General features: G+C 38.9%; 2 protein-coding genes across 2 annotated transcripts; one reads left to right on the top strand and one right to left on the bottom strand.

Moving 5' to 3' along the window:
* Positions 1-1,138: 1,138 nt before the first annotated feature.
* Positions 1,139-17,062, bottom strand: LOC124643809 (codanin-1). Its single transcript, XM_047182909.1, has 15 exons — positions 16,892-17,062; positions 16,728-16,816; positions 14,413-15,638; positions 13,696-13,927; positions 12,873-13,032; positions 11,070-11,167; positions 10,604-10,719; positions 9,510-9,721; positions 8,474-8,986; positions 7,457-7,636; positions 5,643-5,859; positions 5,051-5,214; positions 3,034-3,193; positions 1,816-2,333; positions 1,139-1,376 (listed from the first exon to the last, which is right to left on the bottom strand). Exons 1-15 carry the CDS (start codon positions 16,976-16,978, stop codon positions 1,236-1,238), a joined length of 4,113 nt encoding a protein of 1,370 aa, XP_047038865.1. The 5' UTR covers positions 16,979-17,062; the 3' UTR covers positions 1,139-1,235.
* Positions 17,063-17,373: 311 nt separating this feature from the next.
* On the top strand, positions 17,374-21,299 carry LOC124643849 (gastrula zinc finger protein XlCGF57.1-like). Its single transcript, XM_047182958.1, has 6 exons — positions 17,374-17,705; positions 17,977-18,121; positions 18,448-18,492; positions 18,727-18,783; positions 19,067-19,216; positions 19,516-21,299. Exons 1-6 carry the CDS (start codon positions 17,568-17,570, stop codon positions 20,736-20,738), a joined length of 1,758 nt encoding a protein of 585 aa, XP_047038914.1. The 5' UTR covers positions 17,374-17,567; the 3' UTR covers positions 20,739-21,299.
* The last annotated feature ends 5,872 nt before the right edge of the window (positions 21,300-27,171 follow it).

The raw sequence follows: 27,171 nt of genomic DNA, 5'->3' as shown, positions 1-27,171 counted from the left end.
TCTTTTGGCTTCCAGATTTTATCAGTTTCATGGGATACTAGCTTCCGCCCGCGGCTTCGCCCGCGTAGTGTTCGGTTATATCGAGTTTCCAAGAGAATACTTCAAAAGTCGGGGATAAAAACTTTCCTATGTTCTTTCTCAAGATCAACTCTATCTCTGTACCAAATTTTATTTAAATCAGTTCAGTAGTTTAGACGTGAAAGCGTAACAGACAGACAGACAGAGTTACTTTCGCATTTATAATATTAGTAGGGATTTCTAATATTTTAGCCACATAAAAGCTACTTTTATAACAAATTCGCGATATCAGTCAATCTTTCGCATTCACAGCCAAAATTCTACAAGCCACAATATATTTATTCTCTTTCATATAAATACCACTGAAACATTAATTAATTCCCAATATGGTTGCAGTCACATGGTGATGGTAAGTCGTAACGGTGATTAATAATGACCCAATAAAATTGCTAAAATATTCAGTTTATTATACAGTAGTATTTATTCACTTTCACCAATATTTAAAACGCCAATCGGTGAATTTTTTCTTATGACTCAATGTCAATTAATGCATGCATCAAAAAATCACATTATGATAGCAAACTTTCGATTTTTTTTGTGACCACGACGCTCTATACAAAGTCACTCGGTGATTAATGATAATCAATTGGTGATTGTTATTCCAGTGACTTACATCCTACATTATACAGTATTTCAATTCAGAAAACATCACCAAGTCACTCGTTGATTAATGAAAATCCAGTGGTGATTAATCTTTCGGGCATTATACTGATCCAGGGTCGTATTGCGCGTTTTAAGACGCATATTTTGCCACTCAATTCTTTTTCTATTGTCCATGTGTATATGCGTCTTTATACAGGGTGTGTCGTTCACAATCACATTAAATCCTATCGCATATACTTTATGATATTCTATGGCGAATTGTAAAAATAAAAATAACCTAATCCATTCAGTGGTTTAACCACAGGAGTCATTTTTCGTTTTTATAATATACAACATCATGTGTAAAGCAGAGATAAAGTTAGGAGTATCGAATGTTTTGATCAGTTGACAGCTGTCAGTTTTCAAGGGAGAATTTCAGTTGTTTGTAATGACTGACTGACATATATTAACCAGTGTCTTAACGCATTTCATTTAATGTGATAGTGAAAAATTCACCCGATATGTGCAATAAAACTTATTTTCTTTCTTTCTGGTTAGTGAAAGTCAAATGGTGATTAATCTTCCAGCGGTTCATAGTCCATATCGCCGCAGTATTCGGCTAGAAAGTCTAGGAACAACGTGAACTTGCCTGTGGATGATCTAGACCAGCGCGCTGACACCGACTTCATGCAGGTCGATAGACTTTCTAGTATGTTCTGTGGAAGAAAGAAAGGTTATTTAAGTTTAGCTTATAAGTAGATATTAATTAAAGGTCGAATTATTTGCTGCTCGTTTCTTCAGTTAAATGTTTCAAATATACATTTATTATGTAATATTGAGTTAAAAAGTAATGTTTTATTTTAAATATATTTTACCTATTTCTTTTTTGGTGAATGTTATTTATGTGTACCAGATCAGTCCAATACTCTGACCTTTATCATGTCTGTTCTGATTTTCAAGAACTAAAGGCCTGATTGGAAAAAAACATTTCAGTTTTAGGTAGCTCATTATTGAGGAAGGCTACAGGCTACATTTTATCCACATAGTAGTTCGCACGGGACGCGGGTGAAACCGCTGGCTGGAGCTAGTTTTCATATTACCTAAATCTGATTATATAATTTTATGTTAATAATAAAAATAAGCCCAAATACATACCTGAGGCCAATCCTGTCTATAAACAGCCAAACACTGTTCCGTCAAAGAATCTTCACTCAAATAATCATTAGTTAACAGAAAAACCAGCACAGTAGCCATTGACTCCCAGACGTCCACACTCTTATTCTCACTCAACAACATTATATTCCTCGGGCACAGAATACGGTCAAAAAACTCCAAATTCACTACACTATCATCGCCTTCTATTGGTAGACTTTTATCAGTAGAGTCTACCGGTTGACTTTTTTCTACTGGTTGACTTTCTACTGGCTGACTCTCTACTGCTTCGTTATTCTGTGGTAGTATAACAACTTTTGTAGGTATTTCTTCGTCGCTGTTTGGTGTTGGGGCTCTTTCTTCGTCTTCGAAATTTCTGAACTGTGGTGATAGTTCCGTTCTTCGTTCGGGAAGAGTGAGTTCTTGTGGGGGTGAACGTTTTCTGTCGGGACAACAAGTGTCCCAGATACCGTGGAGTTTGGATAGGAACGATTCGTTCACTTCTTTTGGGCGGCGACTTACTGCGAACAAAAAGTGGTTTTTAAGACATGTTTACTCCTCAATAATTAGTCACACCCCCATCATACTTAACGTCATCCTCCGAGCCTTTTTCAATCATGTTGGGGTCGGCTTCCAGTTTAACCGGATTCAGCTGAGTACCAGTGCTTTACAAGAAGCGACTGCCTATCTGACCTCCTCAACCCAGTTACCCGGGCAACCCGATACCCCTGGTTAGACTGGTGTCAGATATACTGGCTTCTGACTACCCGTAACGACTGCCAAGGATGTTCAGTGACAGCCGGGACCTACAGTTTAACGTGCCTTCCGAAACACAGCCAATGATGTCTAAGATATACTTAGAAAGTACATACAAACTTAGAAAAGTTGCATTGGTACTTGCCTCACTTGGGATCTAACCCGCGCCCTCATACTTGAGAGGTTGGTCCTTTACCCACTAGGCCACCACGACTTTTTCCCCATCATACTTAACGTGTCACTCAATATTCATCTCATGACATCATACATTCGTCACACTTTGTCCAGTATTGGTCTTTCGTCACACTTCGCCACATATCACCCAGAGTTTGTCACACTCCAACCAACATTCATTACACTTCACTCAACATTCGTCACACCTCACATACAATTCGTCACAATTCACCCAACACTCGTCACAATTCGTCACACTTCACCCACTATTCGTCACAACTCGTCACTCACCGAACACGACACACAGGTCGACGCTGAGCTGCAGTATCGCTCGCCTGGTGGCGGCGCGTATGAACACGTTGTGTGGCGAGCACGCGAGGGCGCAGCTCGATAGCACGCGAGTCAGACTGTTGCCGGGGGCCACGCCGTCTAATAGGAGGCATACTTGTTCCTGGAAGAGATTTTTATATTAATAATCACAAATTTTCGAGTTTTATACGAGTTTTGACCCGTCATTATGCTTTGGATATAGTCACAAAAAAAAAAAACAAAAATAAGATTAAGAAAGTTTGGTCATTTATCTTGAGAGTGTTTTAAATAAATATTTTAATTTGTCCACGTACATCAGTAAAATCTTTGTCTCTGCAAAGGATGTTTCATAAAATGTTGCTTTTGGGTATCTTTTGATGCTTCAGTACTACGAGGATATAGCAATTTAACCATTTATAAAAATGTTCAAGATACAACTATATCTTGTACTTGTGAATGCTTAAACCAATTTATTACAATTCATACAGTAATACACCAAAAATAATTCTATAAAACTGAGAGTTACTGACAATTTTCCGTACAAAACTATATTTTTTATCTATGAAAGTATAATCCAAATTCAAATAAAAAATATTTAATAATTAAGGTGGCATTGTTATAAAGCTTGAAAAAAAAAAATAGGCCTATTTAAAAGTAAAACAATATTTTAAAATAATTTTTGTTTGCAATGCAAAGAATCAATATAAATCTTGTGACGCGCGGTGTTCAACTTTAGTCAGCGCCAAGCGCTTACCGAGGAAGGACGTATCGCTCGCTGTTGCGCCGCGTAAACTCGCCGGAGTTCGAAAAATATAGCGCAACCTACGCATCTAACACGTTTTGATACAAGTGAGTTTTTGTTTTATTTATTAGTTATAATGATCTGATTGAAATGTAATATACATAAGTATTAGCCCATGATATTCTAATGCGAAAATGTTATAGATAGGGTTCTCTTTTTTTGATGTTGGTTATAAAGAAATATGTACGTAAATGTCATCGTCGTTAGTTTCGCTGTTGCATAATAATATAATTGGATATCTTTGATTCTTGCAGGATAATGAAAGCATATTTAATTCAGATTATCAGACTCAATCGGATACCAGTACAAATAATATGGTAAGTATTTTTTGTCACTCGCAACAGACATATTTGTTTTAATAAACTATTTACATTCCTAGTTTTCATTGTTGCAGGAAAATGACGATACAATACATGGAAGACGAATTATAGATTTTAGTTTTTTTATAAATCAATTACTTATACCTAATTGATAAACATGGTGAAAAGTTTGGTTGTCGATTAAATAATTTAAAAATTGTAAACGATTATTTGTTTATTGTAACTCAATCGAGCTATTCTAGGTTATAAAATTCATCGGTACAAATAATATTTCATAAACTATAAAAACAATAAACTGGCACTGGAAAAAAGTGGCAAAGTCTCAAGTTTGTTTGTGCCGCGTAGCGGTCCGCAGGTGTGCGTTGCGTATTTCACTAGACGCACACGAGTGCAAGTGCTGCCGGCTATCGTCTAATTTACCTAAACCTGAGCGATTCGATTTTGTAATAGCGCTCTTAATAGTTTCAATATTTTCGGAGCACAGGGATATCTGGCAACGCTGTTTGCAAATCATCATCTCCACAGCCTTTTTCCCAACTATTTTGGGGTCGGCTTCCAGTGGTTTGCAAGGAGCGACTGCCTATCTGACCTCCTCAACCCAGTTACCCTGGCAACCCAATCTCTTCTCTTTACTAACGCTGACCGGCGCCGACAAAAGCTAGAAACTTATAAGCGCTTATCGGCGCGTGTCCATATATTTTCCTGCGCCGATAAGCGCTTATAAGTTTAGAGCTTTCTTTCTGTATACGGCCTTACGTGCTCTACGATACACGGATGCACTCACAAACACACATCTTCAACTTCCAGACTCCGGACTGCTATGTGAAAGTTTCCTAAGCCCTACAGAGCGACTTCGGTTCTAATAGATAACTCCTACCTTCAAGTGAATAACACTGGCGGCGGGACTGACGTGTTGCGCGAACACGGCAGGCGGTGACGTCACGGCGGTCACGTCAGAGGCACTCTTGTGACACGCCGGCGTTAACTCGCCGATGCTCTGTAGCGCTCGAACTTCTGCCTCTATGTCTTTGCAGAGGACGGCTAGGGACAATATTTATTTATTTAATACTTTATAGGTGAAGGTTGTGACGTATAAGGAAGTTCAGGAGTTGGCGCTAGATAGGCGTAAATGGAAGGAGCTGCACCGACAAGAGCTCTTAAATTAATGATGATGCACAATTTTGTACAATGGCGGACTGAACGCCTTAGGAGTTTTCTCCCAGTCTACCTTTGGGTGGTGAAGCCGTAGTAGGTGCAAAGTTTTATGGTATATATTATACGGATAACACTACATAAACATAATATACTTTTTATACCGGAATCTTAGCTAGTCATGTATTGTCATCGGAACTCAGAGCGTGTGCAAAATTTTATCCTGATCGAAGACCGGGAAGTGGGTCAAATTGAGATTCCAAGATTTTTTTACATACATAGTTACAAGTAAGCTAATATAAGTCAAAATAACTCACCAGTAGTATTCCAATTATCATTGATCCACTTCTGCAGCCTCGTCACAGCAGCTCGGACTACGAGAGTCACAAGGGGCGGCGGCGCCGTGGCCAGCAATGCCGACACGGCCGCCTGAGCTCGACCCTGGATGGCCACGCGCCCACTCTCCAGCGCCGAAGCCCGCAGTGCTGACAGCTCCTCAGAGTATACTCGCTGCACTGACTGCAGGAGCGACGGCTGCGACAGAAAACACTTTTGAAGTCAGCGACTTTCGGAAGTCGGTGTCTTAATTTGGTCATCGACTTCTAGAAGTCGGCGTCGCAATTAAGCCAGCTGCTTATTGAAGACAATGTCTCAATTTTGTCACCGACTTTCACTTTCGACTTCTGGAAGTCGCTGTCTCAATTAAGCTAGGTACCATCTTCTAGAAGTCGTCGTTACAAATTTATACACCGACTTCTAGAAGTCGCTTTTAATAGACGCTGAAAATATGACGTCCAAACAGCAACAGTTTTCCTATCCAAAAAAACCCTATCAATTAAAAACAGACAGTATGTAACACCCGCTCTCACGATGAGAGTCACAAAGGGCGGCGGCGCCGTGGCCAGCAATGCCGACACGGCTGCCTGAGCTCGACCCTGGATGGCCACGCGCCCACTCTCCAGCGCCGAAGCCCGCAGTGCTGACAGCTCCTCAGAGTATACTCGCTGCACTGACTGCAGGAGCGACGGCTGCGACAGAAAACACTTTCGAAGTCAGCGACTTTCGAAAGTCGGTGTTTTAATTTGATCAGCGACTTTTAGAAGTCGGGGTCGCAATTAAGCCAGCGGCTTCCAGAAGACACTATCTCAATTTAGCCATCGACTTCCAGAGGTCGGCATCTCAATTACGCCAGCGACTTCCAAAATTCCTTGACTAAATTAAACCACTGACTTTCATAAGTCGCTATTACAAATTTAGACACCGACTTCTAGAAGTCGTTACAAATTTAGACAACGACTTCCAGAAGTCGCTTTTAAAGGACACTGTAAATATGACACACCAAGTTTCCCTAGGCAATGTTAAAGAACCCTATCAATTAAGATCAAGACATGTTATGACAACGAGACTGTATCTAACAGCCGCTCTAACGACGCTCGCTACAAGGGGCGGCGGCGCCGTGGCCAGCAATGCCGACACGGCCGCCTGAGCTCGACCCTGGATGGCCACGCGCCCACTCTCCAGCGCCGAAGCCCGCAGTGCTGCCAGCTCCTCAGAGTATACTCGCTGCACTGACTGTAGGAGCGACGGCTGCGGGAAAATAGACTTTTGAAGTCAGCGACTTCCGGAAGTCGGTGTCTTAATTTGGTCACCGACTTCTAGAAGTCGGCATCGCAATTAAGCTAGCGGCTAGAACAACACAATTTAGTCATCAACTCCCATCTTCGACTTCTGGAAGTCGGTGTCTCGATTGCGACAGCGGCTTCCAGAAAACACTCTCATTTTACACACAACAACAAAATACAAAATCTTAAACACGTGTCAAACACTAAAAAAGTGTGGCTGCTAAATGGATCTTATTTCAACGTCATAATCTGACAGTTTTAAGTGTTAAACTGACATTTAAAATTTTTTGTGGTAAGACGGTAAATATGAATGTAGATGGATGGAGAGGAAGAGGAAGACCTAAGAAAAGATGGATGGATTGCCTGAAAGATGACATGAATAGGAAGGGAGTGAGTGTCAGTATGACGAGTGACAGGGGAAAATGGAAGAGGATGACATATTGCGCCGACCCCAAGTAAAATTTGGGAACAGGGCAGGAGAAAGAAGGGGTAAGACGGTATATATTTACCTGATGATGACAGACAGCGACGAGCCTGGCAGCATGCCGTGTAGCACGAGCCCGTGCTGGCTCTAACGCGGCCGCGCTCAGAGACCGCACGGAGGCCGCAGTCACCCGCTCTATTACTAGCTCTAGGACCCGACGGGTGGATGATGGCTGGCTTTTGAGTAGTTCTTCTTCTAAACGAGCCTTGAAAACGAAAGAAAAGAAAGTTCATCATCATCATCATCATCGTCTCAGCCATAGGACGTCCACTGCTGGACATAGGCCTCCCCCTTAGGTCTCCACAGATACCTGTTGGAGGCGACCTGCATCGAGCGTCTTCCGGTGACCTTTATAAGATCGTTTGTCCAAAACAAAGTTGATTTAAGTAAATAAATGACGCATAGAAACTTAAACGAAAGTAAAATATGAAGGAAATCTATGATTACCGCCATTGAATACAATGACTTGAAAAAGTATGGCATCATCATCTCCCGAGCCTAACCCAACTATGTTGGGGTCGGCTTCCAGTCTAACCGGATGCAGCTGAGTACCAGTGTGCCACAAGTAGCGACTGCCTATCTGATCTCCTCAACCCAGTTACCCGGGTAACTTGATAGCCTTAAGTAAGACTGGTTGTCAGACTTACTAGCTTCTGACTACTCCTAACGACTGCCAAAGATGTTCAAATTACAGTTGGGACGTACAGTTTATCGTGCCTACATAAACTTGGTCATTTATAAACTTGGAAAGCATATCTTGGGACACCAATATTCACATAGTAAATGTGAATTATATCCCTACTAATATTATAAATGCGAAAGTAACTCTGTATGCTATCTGTAACGCTTTCACATCTAAACCACTGACCTGATTATAATAAAATTTGGTACAGAGATAGAGTTGACCTTGAGAAAGAACATAGGATAGTTTTTATCCCGGATTTTTGAAGAATACTCTTGGAAACGCGATATAACCGGACTCTACGCGGGCGAAGCCTCGGGCGGAAGCTAGTAGAAGTATAAATAATTATTTACAACTCACCTGTAATTCCTTCTCTTTATTCTTAATCCGATCCTCAGGGTTCAAAGTTAAACTAACCGGCGTTATATGTCGATAACTAGCCACATCTTTCTGATCTTGGGCAACTCTACATGTCGATAACAACACGTTTAAATCTCTCAAATGCGGGCACAACTCTATAATAATCGATTCATCGACTAAATCGCAAGAATCGACATTCAAATCACTCGATACAGTTATATTTAGTCGATTCTCGTAGAATAGTTCTTGAGGAAAGTGCGGTAAATCGAATAACCAGCCGAGAATCGATTTTAAATATATAGCTGTATTCTTCTTTAGTGTTGTGCTTTCGATTTTTAGTCGATTCGAGTAGATATCGAATAGGATTTTTAGTAGTTTCTGGTAGTAGTTTATGCGTAATGATGTGTAGTCTAGCATTGATAAATAGTGGACTAGCCATGGAATTGTTATTGAGAGTCGGCCATTTTCTTGAGCATTTGTTAAAATTCCTTGTAAATCTATAGTTGGTTGACTCTGTAAGATAAATATATAAACAAACATATTAATTTATTAAAGTTGTAACAAATAAGAAATTGATGTAGATGAATGGAGAGGAAGAGGAAGACCTAAGAAAAGATAGGAAGGGAGTGAGTGTCAGTATGACGAGTGACAGGGGAAAATGGAAGAAAATGACATATTGCGCCGACCCCAAGTAATATTTGGGAACAGGGCAGGAGAAAGAAGAAATAAGAAATTGAAATTAACCAATGCTGATTCAATATGATTTCTGTTTAAACAGTCAATTTCAATGTATTATTTTGCGCAAATAATTTTATGCGCAAACGTCAATAACGCAATTTATGACATACAACCATGATTAACGCATATAAATTTAGCGCAAGATTTTTTATCCGCAATATTTACTGCCCTAACACTAAAAACGCAATTTATAACATACAACTACAAAAGCGCTCAAAAAAAAATGCGCAAGATTTTGCGCAAAATTATAATTGCGCAAACTATACAAGACAAAAAAAACACAAAAATCAATACTTACATAATTCCTTAAAGCTAGATCATTTTCTAGAACTTTCTCCTTAGGCGTAGAATAGCTCATTTCTTTCTGTACAACTTTAGTTATAGTAGATTTTGTACTTAAATCTGATACTATTTGTGTGTACGGTAGCGATGCTAATAAGCCTAGGAATTTAGCTAAAAGAGCTAGCTTTTTGGATAAATTTAGATATTCTGCTGTTATGTCTGGATTTGCTGAAAGGAAAAAACCTGTTCAATATTTTTAGAAATGTAAAAGACGTGATCAACACTTTTTGTAATCAATTTCTAAGGCCTCTGCCTCGAATTTTGCGGGCAGCGGGGCGGCAGCGGCGGCGGCGCGGGAGCGGGGCGGGCAACGCATACCTGTTCTCGAAACTAGCGGGCAGATCGCGCGGCGCTATAGCAGTGTAGTGTTGTTGTTGTGTTTGCTGTTCCATATGGGTGTCCTCTCAAAGATGGCCGAAATAATTAGCTCTTGCACGTCCGAAGACATTTTGATACGTCACAAAAAAAATGTATAACATTATGCCTACAATGCAGACGCCCAACGCGGGCGGTCACCGCTTGACTGGAGCGCACCGCTCGTTGCCCGCCGCCGCGCCGCTCCCGCGCCGCTGTATTCGAGGGCCGTTCCATTTGATTATACGCGTAAGATCCTGCCGCTCCCGCGCCGCCGCCGCCGCCGCCCCGCTGCCCGCAAAATTCGAGGCAGAGGCCTAATGCATATTTCAATTCATTATCAATTTTTGAGGAGTTTATTTGACCCGATAAAAAAAATAACAGTGTTAGATAGCTTATTTATCGGGGACCAATTCTATAACCATTAGTATACCCAATGGATGCTCTAAAAATTAACATTAACTTCTTGTTTATTTCTATATATGTATATATAAGTTATAAAACATTTAAGTAAATAAATAAACCTGGTCTATAGATATGTCAAAAATTAATTAAATGTGATGAAAATTTTAATTCTTATGTACAGTCAACTTCAGGTCAGTGGTATCAGTTTTATAGGAAAATCGTACTTATTACTATTGAGTTAAGGTGCATGACAGCTACCACTGATGTGCCGTCTACCGCACATATACTTACAATTGGCTCTATCCTCCGACGCTATATGTGTTCCGTCTAAAACAGTTATTTCGGAAGCGATCGCGTCCCTCAAATGTACTCTGAACGATTCATTTTCTGCATTTATTATAAATTCCCTGTAACAAAATCATTACTTATACCATAAATGCGAAAGTAATTCTGTCTTTAGCACCTTCAAGCCAAACATTCTAAGCACCAAGTTCACCGACAGCATATACGTCAGTTTTTCTTAAAACAATAGTTTACTTTGAAAATTGAGCGTGTAGGTAAATTCAAGAGTTATTTTCATATAGTATGCGTACACTATAGTTAACTAGGATTGTGTGAACGTCGAGATATCTAGAAAGAATATTACTTACAAGATGATGCCAGACAGAAGAGTATGGAAGGTGAAAACATGCTGCGCCGACCCCAAATAAAATAGGGATAAGGGCAGGAGGATGATGATACACTATAGTTTACTTACTTATAAAACATTTCCTGTGTAGTGAACTGCGGTAGTCGATGCGATTCGGGCGCGTTTGGACACGTCAGACGACGTTGTAACTTGCTTAGCTTCGATTCCTGGGAGAGGAATAACAAACATTGTGTAGAAAAAATATGTTACATTCAGTTTTTTTTTGGGATATGGCATAACAATAAATGGCTATCAAGTTTCTGCGTAAAATATGTAACCAAACCGACGTAATGAATTAGTTATAAAGCGTCGGATTGTTCTTATGATTCGATATTTTTGCACAACTTCATGCGCTTTTTGCGCAAATATTATTTTTTGCGCAATTTTTCATAATTTTTGCGCAACATTTTCATAATTTTGTTGCGTAATGTTTTTCATCCAAAACTACTTTTGCGCAAAAATTGCGCAATTTTTTTTGCGCAAACGTTTTCTCACCTGTTTACTACTAGACAAGCAATGCTGACACATGTGCGAGGTGAACAGCTTAGCCAGATGCGCGAGGTTAGTCGGAGCGGCGCCGGCGCACAGCAGGGCTTTGAGACGAGCGCGTAGCGACGAGCGGGACGTGCCGCCCGACTGACTGATATAATGACCACCAACGGCGAAAAGAGCCAATCGAGCCAACGAAATTGTTAGCGCAAGTTTTTTAAGCTATAGCATAGCTTCTATCGCAGGCCTTGAGCGCGGGGACCAAATCCAGAAATTCCGTAACGAAAAAACCTCACGCTCCTCACTCCCAAACTACTTACTACAAGTACTAAGAAATCATAGGTGCATTGAAGCCAGATGCATTACCAGCTTGTAATAATTTTCTACACTAAAATAATGGTATTGAAATCGAATCATTTTTTGTCACAAGTACTAGGGTGACATAACTTACCAGAAGATATTCGCTATCTGATTACTAAGTAATGCACTTTTTCTTCAACTTATCGACAAAAGACTTTTCAAATACCTTCTGTAATATTTATTCATAATACTTTGTTTTTAAGCTATTGCATAGCTTCTATCGCAGGCCTTGAGCGCGGGGACCAAATCCAGAAATTCCGTAACGAAAAAACCTCACGCTCCCCACTCCGACGGGCACGGAGGTGTGGCTTGAAGGCCGTGCATCGTCTAACGTCGTGTCAGTTCGGCAGTCTTCGACACGGCGCTGTGTGTCGTGCGATTAGACGTATTGTACGACTTTACGGAACTCGCCCGAATCGAGACGAGCTGCTCCGAAATCGGACGAATACATAATCAGATAATTATAATTGCATAAGTTGATACAGAATGCTATGCAATAGCTTTACCGCGGCAGTCCCCGAGTTCCACACGTTTACCAATTTTTTTGCGCAAAAGTTGCGCAATTACTTTTTTGCGCAAATTTTCTTAATTTTTTGCGCAACATTTTCATAATCTTTTGCGCATTTTTTTTTCATCCAAAAATACTTTTGCGCAAATTTGTTTTATTGAGCAAACTGCATCTCACCTGTTTACTACTGGGCAAGCAATGCTGACACATGTGCGAGGTGAACAGCTTAGCCAGATGCGCGAGGTTGGTGGGCGCGGCGCCAGCGCACAGCGCCGAGCGACGAGCGGGATGTACCATCCGATTGACTGATATAATGACCACCGACGGCGAAAAGGGCCAATCGAACCAACGAACATTGTTTGCGCAATTTTTTTACCAGTTTTTTTTGCGCAAAAGTTGCGCTAATACTATTTTTTGCGCAGGTTTTCATAATTTTATTCCGCAATTTTTTTCATCAAAAAATACTTTTGCTCAAAAATTGCGCAATTTCTTTTTTTGCGCAAACTGCATCTCACCTGTTTACTGCTCGGCAAGCAATGCTGACACATGTGGGAGGTGAACAGTTTAGCCAGATGCGCGAGGTTGGTGGGCGCGGCGCCGGCGCAGAGCAGGGCTTTGAGGCGAGCGCGCAGCGACGAGCGGGACGTGCCGCCTGATTGACTGTCTTGGTACCATCTGTTAAATTAAAATAGTGGTTAGTACTTAAAAGTGCCCCTAAGCTGACATGCACCATTTAACTATAAAACCAAACCATTAAATTTTCAGCTGTCAAGTCGCCGATGTGACCAATGGGCGGAAAGTTATGATTATCGTTATAGTTAAATGGTGCATCTGTGTCTTTATCTATAATATAAAAATGAATCGCAAAATGTGTTGGTAAGCGCATAACTCAACAACGCCTGGACCAATTTGGTCAGGAGAAGGTTCTTATGAAAAAAAAAATAGGGTAAAGTAGAGAAGTCAGTTGACGGGAGCGAAGCCGCGGGCAAAAGCTAGTATCTTATAAAGGAAAACAAAATAACTATGTCGTTCCCAAAGTAAGCGAAACTTTTAATAAAATATAAACTTATCTTTAAATAAATAAAGATGTTGTTTTGTTTTAACATTTCTTCGAATAAATCTATCCATATTCTATCTATACCAATATAAACCTAAAGAATTTATTTGCATGTGTTGATCCCAGGAACTACTGGGCCAATTTGAAAACTTCATTTAGAAGATAGCCTATTTGTCAAGGAAGGCTATAGGCTACTTTTATCCAGGTTCGGGAATTAATTTTTATCGGACGCGGGGAACCACGGGCAAAATCTAGTTTCTAAACATATAATATTTTCTCACCTCCAAATCTCATAAAACATATCTCTCTGCTTCTTAAAATTCTGAAAGCTGAGCATCGAAGGAAAGTTATCAATATTATCCGTCTCCGAGTTAAAGCAAACCACTCCATTGGACCGGATCTCAGGTGCCTTGGTCCGGTCTGTGTTGGTTTCTGCCTCACACCGTAGACCGTAGCAGTTTAGTAGAAACTTTGCTAAGTCAGGGTAGAAACTGCGAACTTTTTTGTTTTCACCTAGAAGAATAAGAATGTTGTTTTGGATATGGTTTTGCTTACCAAAGATAAGAATTTGACATTACATTTACATAAGGGAAAGATAACAGATAAATGATAGGCTATGTCCTTTTTTTCAGACTATCTATGTACGGTATACTGCACATCAGTGGTATCTGTCATGCACCTTAACTCAATAGTAATAAGTACGATTTTCCTATAAAACTGTTACCACTGACCTGAAGTTGACTGTACCAGAACGGTTCAGAAGTTCATTTATAATATAAGGAATGATTTTTGCAATCTGTTGAATCCATTTTGAGTTTACTTTAACAAACTATCGAATTTATAATATTGACTCAAGCATATTTTTTGCATCCATACTTTTATATAGTTTCAAAGGCCTACTTTATTATAAAAATGCAAAAACATAAATCAAAATCCGTTTTGTAGATACAGAACAGCTTACAAATTAATATTTAAAATATGAATTAAAAAGTACATACCCAAAGTTTTCAAAGAGCTCTTATCTAAAATAACTTCGAGCACAATCCGCTGATGCCAGAGCGATTTCACCGCAAAATATGTACTATTATGTATAGTTTTCAGCAAATAATTCATGTCACTATCATTTAACTTACTCTCGGCTGCATTAAAATCTTCCTCGAACTGTTTCGATATCAAAATGGAAATCAGAAAATATATTTCCGTATTCAAACTCATTATTAAGTTGTTTTTTATTAAAATCTCGTACATATCTACTAGTAAATCGATTTTTTCTTTGAATGTCACTTTAGTAACATCGCTTTTAATGTAGCTGTGTGATTTTTCTATTGAGTTTTTCTGTGTAATTTTTATTTGTGGTGTCGAAGAAGGTTTTTGAGGTAATGATGTATTCAAAATATTAAATTTCTCCATTAATTTATGACGTTCTTGCTTTAAAATGTTTCGTTCAGCCTCAAAACTGTTTGTTTCTTTGACTTGTATTTTTTGCTGTTTAAAAGCTGAATTCTGTTCCACCATTAAAGGTGATGTTGTAATAGATTCGACATTAAAACTAGTTAGAGATATACTCTTCTGAGATTTGTCAATGTTAGTCGGCTTTATCCTTCGTTTCTCAGATCTTAACGAACTTGATTTCCTTGCACCAATCTCCGGAAACATTTCAGAGTTTGACAGATCAATTTCAACCTTACTGTCATCGTTATCCGTCGAACTTCTATTCTTTTTTTTCTTGCTACTTTTCTGTACATTGACCATGTAATCACCTAAACAGCTTTTCTCTTGAGACCTTGAATGCCTGTGACTAAGTCTCGGAGTATCACATCTCTCATACTGCTCTTTAACGAAGCTCCTTGGTGTAACCGGACTTGCTAAATTCGGATAATCGGATGGCTTAACACCATTTTTCAAGGGTGTACTCGACAAGACCAATCTATCGACTCCAGTACTTAGTCTCGACTCATCGGAAGACACCGATTGGTTCGTACTATTCATACTTTTGTCTTCAGTGAATAGTTTAGTTTTTACCCTCCGGCCGGTTCGTTTACGGTCTTTGCTAGGTGATTCATGGCTGCGGAGACGTTCAGTCTTGACGGAAAGGCTGTCCATGGTGCGGTCCTCGCTGGTGGGATCACTAATGGACCTCCGATGCTTGCGACGGCTGCTGAGCAGCTTTTCAGGTGTACTGTGTTGGAGAATTTGAACTGCATTGCTGTTTGTTTGGAGTATGCTGTAAATAACATTTTTTAAGTTAATGAATTAGAGTTAAATTTTTAGTATTCTAGTATTTTTTGCTGTGATAAAAACATGTTTCAAAGTCAAAGTCAAAATCATTTTATTTCATTTAAGCCTTTACAGGCGTTCGTGAATGTCAAAAAAATATAAATGAGTTTGATTCTATTTGTTTGAAATTCTTGCCAACATCCTTATTGAAGGGCAAACTTATGCATATTTTTCACAATATAAAGTAATCTGATTGACTGACTTTTGTTTTTGTGTTGGTTTGCTTTGGGTGGGCTTTGAAACTAACATTTTTACTATAGCTAACCATATTTAATACGAACTTTGGATGTTGTCAAAAATTACCACATAATACAAAAAAGTTACTTTTAACACGTTCATGGACAGAACGAGATTAAACATCATTGTTCGAAATTAACGCGCAACGTGTATACACGTCCCGCGCACATATCGCGCTCGGTTGTGTCATAATGTCTTGGGACGATACGCTACGATGGGACGCTACGTATATACACGTCGTATAATTTGTATGGACATTTACTGTGTCATTTTGGTACACAATCTCAATTTGTAGCGTCCGCGAACGTGTTAAATTATTATTGTTTGCCCTAGAGCAGGGCCAGTTTTTCATATTTTTTATTTCTTTCATAAGGACCCCTTTTAATTTGGTCACTTTGTGTCATTTCACCAAAAATATTTCCAAAAATGTATGACCCCTGTTGACCCTGTCTGGGTCATGTACAAGTGACCTCTTGACCTCCATTTTAACCTATATAACTTGTGAATTATTTGATAATTACGAATAAACCTGCTTTACAGCTGAAATATAAGTTTGTATCAAGGAATATTTATGATTGAAATAATAATTAAGATTTTGCAATACTCAAATTCTAGCATATTGAACTAAGACAATGAAATATACATTTCTAATTAAACTTGGTTAGCTTGCATGATAATTATGATAGTTCTAAACTGAGTAATAGGTATCTCTGCAGTTTAATTTTAGTCTAAAGAACTGGTTTTATTGTTTAAGTAATGGTTTAAAATTCTTTGTTTACAAAATTTTAAATAGACATACCTATCAGTCTGACTCCTTAAATACGACAAAAAACACGTCACAAACTCGTTCTTATTGCAGCAATTCAATATACAGTCTTCAGGAGCATCCTAAAAATATAAATAGTATAAAAATATTGCAAAAATATGCGAAAATTTTCACTCCATTTTAGGTTATAATTTCACCTCCAAAGACTCATCGTTTAGCCATTTAACAAGAAGAGTGGCTTCTAGTTTCCCTGTAAGGACACTTTCTATTATTGTTTCTGACATATTGTCGTTTTATCATAAAACTAAAGTGTTTTTTCGAGAAAATATCGATTTTTGGCAGCTGCGCGCTCAAACTTGAGAGCCATATTTTTATTATTGCCATGAATAAATAATGCATGTAGACGTCAAGATAGTGATGTCCGAAAAATAATCGACTAAAAACTGCAGCAAGACTGTTCTGAAAATAAAACCTTTCTGAATAGTTAATATTTACTTAACCCTATAATACTCGGGTGAACCCGTAGATGCAAAATTACTTAACTGATTCTTATATTTTCAAAATCGACGATCATAATTACATCGATTTTTTGCAATGGCTACTGTAGTTGTAGAAATGTCAAAAACGAAGCTCTTCACATTTTGACAGCAGTATAGTTACTACGGTACATAAAGTCATAATATACTCGATTTAGCTCGCAGAACATAAAAACTCTCGACTTTCCCTTACAAAATTTTAAATTATCATCGAGATACGTGGTAATCGAAAACTAGTAGTAGTGGTTTATCGTCTATTGTGTTTTTGTTCCGGTTTCTTTGCTCATCTTATTTTGAACGTTTAATAAATGAAAATGAATTAAATATTGTTTATAAAATGTCGGAAATATGGAATATGAGTGGCTTATGTCGGTGCTGTCATGCTGAAGGCAATTTTACGAGTGTAAACGTGTTTTCCAACGGAGGAATCGAAGATGATTGTCATGTTTTGTTACGGGATACTTTCGATATTGTTGTGAGTATTGAAATAGGTATTTTATTTTTCTCCTACATAAATGTTATAGAAATTACAGCTGATTATAATTCCTAATAAACAAAAACATGTTGTTTTTTTTGTCTTTTTTGTATCTTTAAAATAATAACATTCACTGTTTAATTAAACGCTATTGAAGTCTATTGCCCAGTCAATCACCCATCTAGAAACTCTCCAAGTTATTTCAAATAACATGTAAAAATGGGATTAAAAAATTCAATTTTCAACGTAATGTTTTTTTATTGAATTTCAGCTAAATCCTCTACCAAACAGCACTGACACATACTCCTTGTGCTCTGTATGTGAGCCGCGACTGAGAGATGCGGCTCAGTTCAAAAAGCAGGTGCTGCTGTGTGAAGATAAGTTCAAGCAGTACCTGTTTGGTTGTGGTTTTAAAGGTTTGTATATTGCTAATGATTTTACTCACATCTTGAGAGACTACTTAACATAGTAGGGTTAAATACAGCCTCAGAAATTCTAAAATAATTAAGCTAAGAGCTTTTAATTTGGCATATATTTAAATTATTAAAAAGTTAGTTATTTGAGTTTGCTAATTAGATATTTTCTCTGGAGGTTACACTTAACATATCTCAAGCTTAATCTCTTTATCATATGAATAGATTCAAATAAAGAAGAAAAATGTCCAGTATCGTAAGTAAATAAAAAAATTAACGTCAGAAAAAAAATAATTCACAGGTGTCAACACTATTCTTTCTGTTTTCAGATGCAGAGAGTGGAAAAGAATTTAAAAATGAATTTACAGATAATGGTAAGTAATTAGTAGAGTTGCAATAATGGCTTAATCTAAGTTCAGGTTTTAAGTTTAGTACATACTGCACTAAAACTTATAAGAATCTAATATACTTAATTTTTTTTAAACAGTTTTTTGTCAAAATAGCTAAAACATGGTTTTTATGTAATTAGTCTAAAAATGGGCAGGTTTTGTTTTTTATTTGATTTAGGTTTTATCAATTAACAGCAAATGTTATGTTTACTCTTTCAGGACTTAAAGAAGAATCAAGTCACGATGAGCAGACTGGCCTGGACTACAAGTATGACGGTAAGAAATCTACACGAATTATAATCATTCCTGTTAATGAAATAATCATATGATTATTCTATAGGTAACAATTAACACCATATTAGCTAGATCTAGATGTAGCCATATAGAACTTCGATATTAGCTACTAGATACTGCGAAATAGTCAAAATTATCAAAATACTAACGACTAGACCTAATCAGTCTAGGGATCTAACAAGGGATTTAATGATCAATAATAAACTGGGAGATGATCTTCTGTTTCTGAATACTCTCATAATAACCAGTAAACTTATCACTACAGAAGACAGTCTCCAAGAGTTAGACATATTCATCCAGCCAGCTGAAGATGATGATCAGCCACTGTCAGTATTGCGCAGCTCCCGAGGGGCGCAGTCCCCGAACAGCGCGGAGCCCGACGCTGAGTGGGCTGCTCCACCGGAGTTGAGTGACGGTGAGGCCCTTTGGATGTTATTTATGAATCTTGTAGAATTTAGAGAAGAACAAGTTATTATATCTAATTTCAAGTGTTGGGAATTTGGTTGGAGAGCCATTTTAATTTTATCACAATGGCATACTGGTATATAATCTATATCTACGAAAATTTGTTCTTTTTTTTTCAATGAAATAGCGCACAGTAGCTATAATTTAACATTGTTAACAATCTGTTTAATCAAACAATGTCTATACGTTTCTGACTTGTTTATTTCCAATGTAATGCCCTATATTCAAAGAGTCCTTGTTTACTTACAGACGAAGACCGAAAACCGAAAAACCAGAAAACAAAAAAATACTCCTGCGACATCTGCCAAAAGAAATTCTCTTACAACGGCTCTTTAGAGGTCCATATGAAAGCACATAACGGGGAGAAATCTTTCACTTGTCACCTCTGTAGTACTACACACACAAACAACAAAGAATTAACTAAACATATAACTATAGCACACATAGTTGATAACGCATATCCTTGTACAATCTGCCAAAAGATATTCGAAAAAGCTAGACTACTCAAAAAGCACATAAAAATCCATTTCGAAGAAAAATTCAAATGTACTGAGTGTAATAAAGAGTTTCAAAGAAAAAAAGGTTTGAAAGAACATATGAAAATACATACAGGGGAACGGAAGTATAGTTGTTCAGTTTGTAATAAGGCTTTCGGTCATAATCAGACGTTGAAATCTCATATGTACACTCATACTGGGGAGAAACCTTATGTATGTGACGTTTGTGGGCGAAGATTTCCTCAGAGAACGCATTTGAAACGACATATATTTATTATACATACAGGTATAAAACCTCATACTTGTAGTGTGTGTAATAAGCAATTTTCTAGCAAAAGTTATTTAGCTATACACGAGAGACAACATACGGGAGAAAAACCTTATTCTTGTGAGGTTTGTAAAAAAGACTTCACGGCGTACACGACTTTGAAAGTCCATATGAGAGTTCACACAGGTTTTAAGCCTTACACCTGCAGTTTTTGCAATCGGCAATTCGCTCAAATGGCTAGTTTTAAACTCCACCAAAGAACACATACGGGCGAAAAACCATTTTCATGTAAAGTTTGCAAAAAACCCTTCTCAGATAATGGGTATTTAAAAATTCATATGCGCGTTCATTCTGGAGAGAAACCTTTTTCATGTGAAGTTTGTAAACGATGTTTTAGGGAAACTGGTCAGTTGAAAAGACATATGCGAGTTCACACAGGTATTAAGCCTTATACTTGTAAAATTTGTAACAAACAAATAGGCAATTTATCCAAGCATATGAGGGTGCATTCAGAAGAAAGGCCTTTTAGTTGTAATATATGTAGTAAGCAATTTTCTATAAATGGTAATTTAAAGCTACATATGAGAATTCATACTGGAGAGAAACCTTTTGCGTGTGAGATATGCAACAGTCAGTTCACTCAGAGCAGTGGATTGAAACGTCATAGGTGCACTCATGTTGAAAAAAATGATGGTTTGAGTTCTTAGGGATATAATTTGGTTTCCGTTATAGTTTTATAATAAAGAGCTAAAATAGTGAGTTTTTTCACAAATTGGTAAGTAAATAGTTTTGCTAAGGAAATCTTTAAACTTTTAGGAATCATAAAAACTATTCGTTTTTTGAGAGTTATTTTTATTCGGTAGCTAATTTGATGTTATATTACAGGAAATATGTTTTTTATTGGTATTTTTTGTAATAAAATCATTTTAATTATTTATTCATCATAATATAAGCTTTCATTTTGCTAAGTGATCATAAAGTATTATTTTAATACTCATAAGTTAAGTCGGCTAGAGATTTTTAATATTTATTTATTCTTGAATTTAGTGCATAATAATTTATACTTTAAACTAAAAAATGTAAAGAACATGAATGTAAATTGTACTTAAACGTGACTTGATAAGTAGGTAGGTACCTAAGTAAATAATTTTTATAAGATAGAATTAAGAATGAATTATACTTATTTATATATTAAATTATTTTATTAAGTTAATAATTAATCACATTCTTGGAATAATTTCGTTTAATAAAATTAAATTATTTAATTTATACAATTTATTGCAGTTTTATTTTCTTATTTCAACTTACAAATAGGCCTGTTGATGTTTCTGAACTATTTAACAATCGTTTCGCAAAATGAGAAGGTGGAAATTCTGATAAACAGTCTTACCAAGGGGTATTGGGTTGCTTGGGTAGCCACGGTGAGGTGGTCAGGTAGGCAGTCGCTCCATGTAAAGGTTTCACTGCAGCTATGTACTGAAAGTCAGTGGGTATTATATAACTGTACTACTAATCTTTCCTGTAATTTGCGAATGTAAACTGGACTGTTTGACTCCGTTAAAAATTATTACGAGTTTGGATAGTAATTATGTTAAGTGGGGTGAGAGAACTGCGGACCAAATTGCACTATATCGCAATGAATTTCATAAACGACTCCTTCTTATTGACTTTCCCATGGAATGCCAAACATGTGCTGATCACTATTGTAATGACCCTGCTCATAGTGTAATTATTAATGACTTATATTCTGACATTGTACTTGCGTTATCCCAGGGGCCCGATTCTCCTAATTTTACTTAAGCAACATACGATTCACGTTCGACTCGATTCGACTGATATCCAATCCCGACTCGATTACGATTGAAACGTATGTGGCATTCCGCTATTTTTTCTTTGAAATAAACGTTTTTATCCTTTTCTGTCATTCAATAATGAATCATTTTGTCTGCAAATGATTTACGATTGCAAAATGATTGTACAGCAAACTACCGTATTGACCAAAATCACGAAAATAGCAGACCAATCGCACACCAATCAAATGTCAATCGAATACGATTGGTCTTTTATTAGTAGCAGAATGCCTGATATGGTTAAAACTGCTATTGCGATCAAATTGCGATTAGATTTCTATTCGATTTTGACATTATTAACTTAGGAGAATCGGGTCCCAGGCGTCGATGGAGGGGTCGGGAGTAAGGCGTGAGCGGAGTAATCGTCCGCCTAAAACCATTGTTGGATGGAATAAATTTGTGAGCGACAGTCATAGGATGGCCAGGGCGAGTTTCAGGGAATGGCTTTTATGTGGTAGCCCTACTACTGGCGTTATGTTTTCTAAGATGTGTGAAACTAGAAAAATATTTAAGTCTAGATTAAAATGGTGTCAAAACCATCAAGACCAGTTAAAAATGGATCTTTTGGCAGCTAAACATAGCGCGAAAGACTTCAGTGGTTTCTGGAAAAATACCAACCGTTTGGGAAGTCGCCCTGGCCTTCCAGTGAGTGTGGACGGTACGAATGATTTGAAGGGTATAGCTGATAAATTTAAAAATAGCTTTCTTGTAAGGTCTCCTTTAGGACCGTCGTCGTCACTGCCAGAGGGTGGGGTGAGTGGGGAATGCGTTGGTACCAGAATAACGGCTAGGGATGTGTCAGTGGCTATTAAATTGATATCTACTGGCAAATCCCCTGGGCATGATGGACTAACTGTGGAACATCTTCAGCACGCTGGACCTCATGTGTGCAGAGTGCTGGCGATGTTGTATAACTTTTGTATTTCACACTCATACCTACCTGATGACATGATGAGGACTATAGTAGTGCCTGTCGTAAAAAACAAAGCTGGAGATTTGTCAGATATATCTAATTATAGACCTATTTCTTTAGCAACAATAATTGCAAAGGTGTTTGACAGCATTCTTAATACACAATTAAACAAATACCTAAAATTGCACGACAATCAGTTCGGGTTCCGTCCCGGACTGTCCACGGAAACTGCAATATTGTGTTTTAAGAGTGCTGTTAAATACTATACTGAGAGAAGTACACCTGTTTACGCTTGCTTCCTTGACCTCTCCAAAGCCTTTGACCTGGTCTCATATGACAAGTTGTGGGCAAAGATGAGGTCAGCTCGTATACCATGTGAGCTTGTAAACATATTTAAGTATTGGTACGGAAACCAGGTGAATAACGTTAAGTGGGCGGGCATATTGTCGGACCCGTATAAGTTAGAATGTGGAGTGAGGCAGGGGGGGTTGAGCTCTCCAGCTATATTTAATCTTTATATAAATGGACTGATCGAGGCGCTCAGCAAGCAGCATATCGGATGTTACATAGATGGCGTTTGTTTTAATAACATTAGTTACGCGGACGATATGGTGCTGCTGAGTGCCTCGGTCTGTGGACTCAGAAAACTGCTAAGTATATGTGAAGGCTATGCGGCAGACCATGGGCTAATTTATAATGTAAAGAAGAGTCAATGTATGGTTTTTCAGGGTGGGCCAAGGAAAGTTGTAGAGATGCCACCTATTAGACTCAATGGCTCGTCTTTATTGATAGTGAGCCAGTTTAAATATTTAGGCCATTTGGTAACATCTACTCTGAAAGACGATGCAGACATGGAACGGGAGCGAAGGGCGCTGTCGGTCAGAGCGAACATGGTGATCCGTAGGTTTGCTCGGTGCTCAGCGGAGGTTAAGATAACTCTTTTCAGAGCATACTGTACCACGCTGTACGCCTGCGGACTGTGGACCGACTACACGCAAAAATCGTACAGTGCCCTTCGTGTTCAGTTCAATAACGCGTTTAGGATGCTGTTGGGGCTTCCACGCTACTGTAGCGCATCGAGTATGTTTGCGGTTGCTCGTGTGGATTGCTTCCACACTGTTATGCGCAAGAGAAGCACGTCGTTGGTGAGGCGGGTGCGGGGGAGCGCTAACAGCATGCTGGCCACGCTTGCTGATAGACTCGATTGCTCTGTTGTAAATCACTGTTGTGAGCGGCATGTAACGAGTTTGGCCATGGTCTGACCGCCGCGTGTAGCTTGCAATGGAGGTTTGTAGCAGAGCAATCAGTACCCAGTAACTGTGTTTTTTGACGTCTAATAATTTAATTTAAACTATATAATAATGTAATTTAATATTTTGTGTTTTAATGTTGAATTAGGTGTATTGTGTAATTTGTGAATGTTTAAAATGTGACTGTGTATATGGATTTTTGTATATGAGTCTATGTTACTCGAAATAAATAAATTATTATGTCTCTACCAGACCTCGGGACTATAGAGTCCCGGATTTTTGGGAGGCGAACGTGGGGCCGAAGCCAACACGCTGAAGCCCTTTTGAGACAACATTAATGAAATGGTGACACAAAACCGACGATTATCCCTGTATACACTATAGAAATGTACCCAAAGACAATCCCCGGTTCTGTGCTAAACTATTGCTAACTATGGATGAAAACTACTTGGGCTATTGTGATGGGATGCTAATGGACTAGGAATGGGGAAACTACGGGAACTATGGCATCTGCCAATGACAATGTATTAAATACATGTTAAAATGGCAGGTGGAGACTCGCCAACTCACTTACTGGGCCCCCGGGAATCAGTCACTGAAAAGCAACAAGAGGGCAACAGGGACATGAGCGGCTGAGAAGGGTGAGGATACCTCGGCGGACTTTAAACGCAGATCACGCGCTCCCTGTGGGTCCAGCATCACCGGCCCACTCGCCACTTACCACGAGGCACCTACCCTCCGAGCAGGACTAACCTTGCTCTAGCGACTCCACTCTGACCGGCCGATGAAGGCAAGCCAAGAGGCGGGAGACCTATCCCCCGTCATGCTTCACTCCGGCAAGCCGGAGGTGGGGGACAGTATACTCTCCCTGGAGCACTCGGATATATAGCCCCGCGGGGTCGCTACTCCCCGTCATCCGCCTCAGATGCCCTGCGGGGCTAAATTATTATTATTATTATTTGTATGTCTCTACCAGACCTCGGGACTATAGAGTCCCGGATTTTTGGGAGGCGATCGTGGGGCCGAAGCCAACACGCTGAAGCCCTTTTGAGACAACTTTAATGAAATGGTGACACAAAACCGACGATTATCCCTGTATACACTATAGAAATGTACCCAAGGACAATCCCCGGTTCTGTGCTAAACTATTGCTAACTATGGATGAAAACTACTTGGGCTATTGTGATGGGATGCTAATGGACTAGGAATGGGGAAACTACGGGAACTATGGCACCTGCCGATGACAATGTATTAAATACATGTTAAAATGGCAGGTGGAGACTCGCCAACTCACTTACTGGGCCTCCGGGAATCAGTCACTGAAAAGCAACAAGAGGGCAACAGGGACATGAGCGGCTGAGAAGGGTGAGGATACCTCGGCGGACTTTAAACGCAGATCACGCGCTCCCTGTGGGTCCAGCATCACCGGCCCACTCGCCACTTACCACGAGGCACCTACCCTCCGAGCAGGACTAACCTTGCTCTAGCGACTCCACTCTGACCGGCCGATGAAGGCAAGCCAAGAGGCGGGAGACCTATCCCCCGTCATGCTTCACTCCGGCAAGCCGGAGATGGGGGACAGTATACTCTCCCTGGAGCACTCGGATATATAGCCCCGCGGGGTCGCTACTCCCCGTCATCCGCCTCAGATGCCCTGCGGGGCTTATTATTATTATTATTAATCATTACATATTAACCAACTGTCATCCACTGATGAAAGCAAATGATAGTCATAAATTAATGAAAACCTGTTACTTTAAGGATGGTAGCAGTGATGCAGTTTATAGTTCGCGACTGACTTATAACTTAGCGTAGAAGCTATTTTGAGGTACTTAGGTATCTACCGGGGCTCCGGGATTCGAAAGAATTACCGCGGCCCTGGTACATAAAAGGCCTACGAAGGAACACGACGGTTTTCAGTCAGTAAGAGTCTGACACTCCCTCACCGCTGCTAACCCACAGCGGGAGGGGTCATTTGATCAGGGCCACTTACTGTGTAGTATGTAAGGATTAGTAGTTATTTTGTACTGTGTAGTTAAGATATAGTTAAGGAAAGAATAATTGTAAGTAGGTACTATGTCGCATTAGATTAAGTCTGTAAAGGCATAGTAACTTTGAGATGAATAAATAAATAAATAAATAAATCATTGCAGCGGACGTGTAAAAGAGTTATTATTTTATTGCGGTGCTCTTCCTTTTTTTGGAAGTCAGTTAAAATCATTAACAACGCTTGGTCGACTATAATGCCATCTATTTAAAGTTTTAAAAGTCCATAGAGCAACACGGAGGGGAGTAGCCATTGCGTTTTTAACCGACTTCAAAAAAGGAGGTTCTCAATTCGACCGTATTTTTTTTTTTTTTTTTTTTTTGTATGTTTGTTACGCGATTACTCCGCCAGTTATTAATCGATTTTGATGATTCTTTTTTTGTTTGATAGGATATACTCCCGAGGTGGTCCCATAGTCATCAGGTCAGGATCTGATGATGGAAACCCTGAGAAATCGAGGGCAACCTTCGAAAGTTGTAGGCATACATAGGGTAAAAACTTGACACTCAGGTGTACGCCTAAAAGCACTATTCAACTGTGAAGATTTGGAGCTGACCTGATGATGGAGACCAGAGAGGGTCGAGGGAACTCGACAACTGAATATGTAAACTACCTCGTGTTTGGGCTTAAATTATTTGTATTGACAAGACCTTTGCAACAGTGAAGGTTTGGAGCTGACCTGATGATGGAGACCAGAGAAAGTAAGTCGAGGGAACTCGACAACTGAATATGTAAAATACCTCGTATTTGGACTTATATTCTTTGTATTGATGAGAACTTCTCACTTGTATGGATAGTGACAACTATTCGTATCACTGAAAAGCTTTAAATAAAAAACTTTTTTACAAAAAAATTAAACCGACTTCCCAAAACACTAAAAAGCAAAAAAAAACTATTTTTAGGTGCATCGGCCTAGAAGTCGGTGGCAAAATTAACTTAGTAACATCCATTAGACACCGACTTCTAGGCCGATGCACCTAAAAATAGTTTTTTTTTGCTTTTTAGTGTTTTGGGAAGTCGGTTTAATTTTTTTGTAAAAAAGTTTTTTACCGATACAAAACTGTCTGTCATTTTTTGCGG

The sequence above is a fragment of the Helicoverpa zea genome, chromosome 28 (assembly GCF_022581195.2).
Source record: "Helicoverpa zea isolate HzStark_Cry1AcR chromosome 28, ilHelZeax1.1, whole genome shotgun sequence".
NCBI lineage: Eukaryota > Metazoa > Arthropoda > Insecta > Lepidoptera > Noctuidae > Helicoverpa > Helicoverpa zea.
Note: the sequence above shows the minus strand (reverse complement) of the source record. Positions and strands in the feature narration are given on the sequence as shown.

Excerpts from the sequence above, each read along its gene's own strand:
- LOC124643849 (XM_047182958.1), top strand. The coding sequence starts at position 17,568 with ATGTCGGAAATATGGAATATGAGTGGCTTATGTCGGTGCTGTCATGCT. Across the intron at positions 17,706-17,976 it reads GGGATACTTTCGATATTGTT|CTAAATCCTCTACCAAACAG; the intron begins GTGAGTATTGAA and ends ATTGAATTTCAG. Across the intron at positions 18,122-18,447 it reads GTTTGGTTGTGGTTTTAAAG|ATGCAGAGAGTGGAAAAGAA; the intron begins GTTTGTATATTG and ends TTCTGTTTTCAG.
- LOC124643809 (XM_047182909.1), bottom strand. The coding sequence starts at position 16,978 with ATGTCAGAAACAATAATAGAAAGTGTCCTTACAGGGAAACTAGAAGCC. Across the intron at positions 11,168-12,872 it reads GCTTGCCGAGCAGTAAACAG|GAATCGAAGCTAAGCAAGTT; the intron begins GTGAGATGCAGT and ends TTCCTCTCCCAG. Across the intron at positions 1,377-1,815 it reads ATAGACAGGATTGGCCTCAG|AACATACTAGAAAGTCTATC; the intron begins GTATGTATTTGG and ends TTTCTTCCACAG.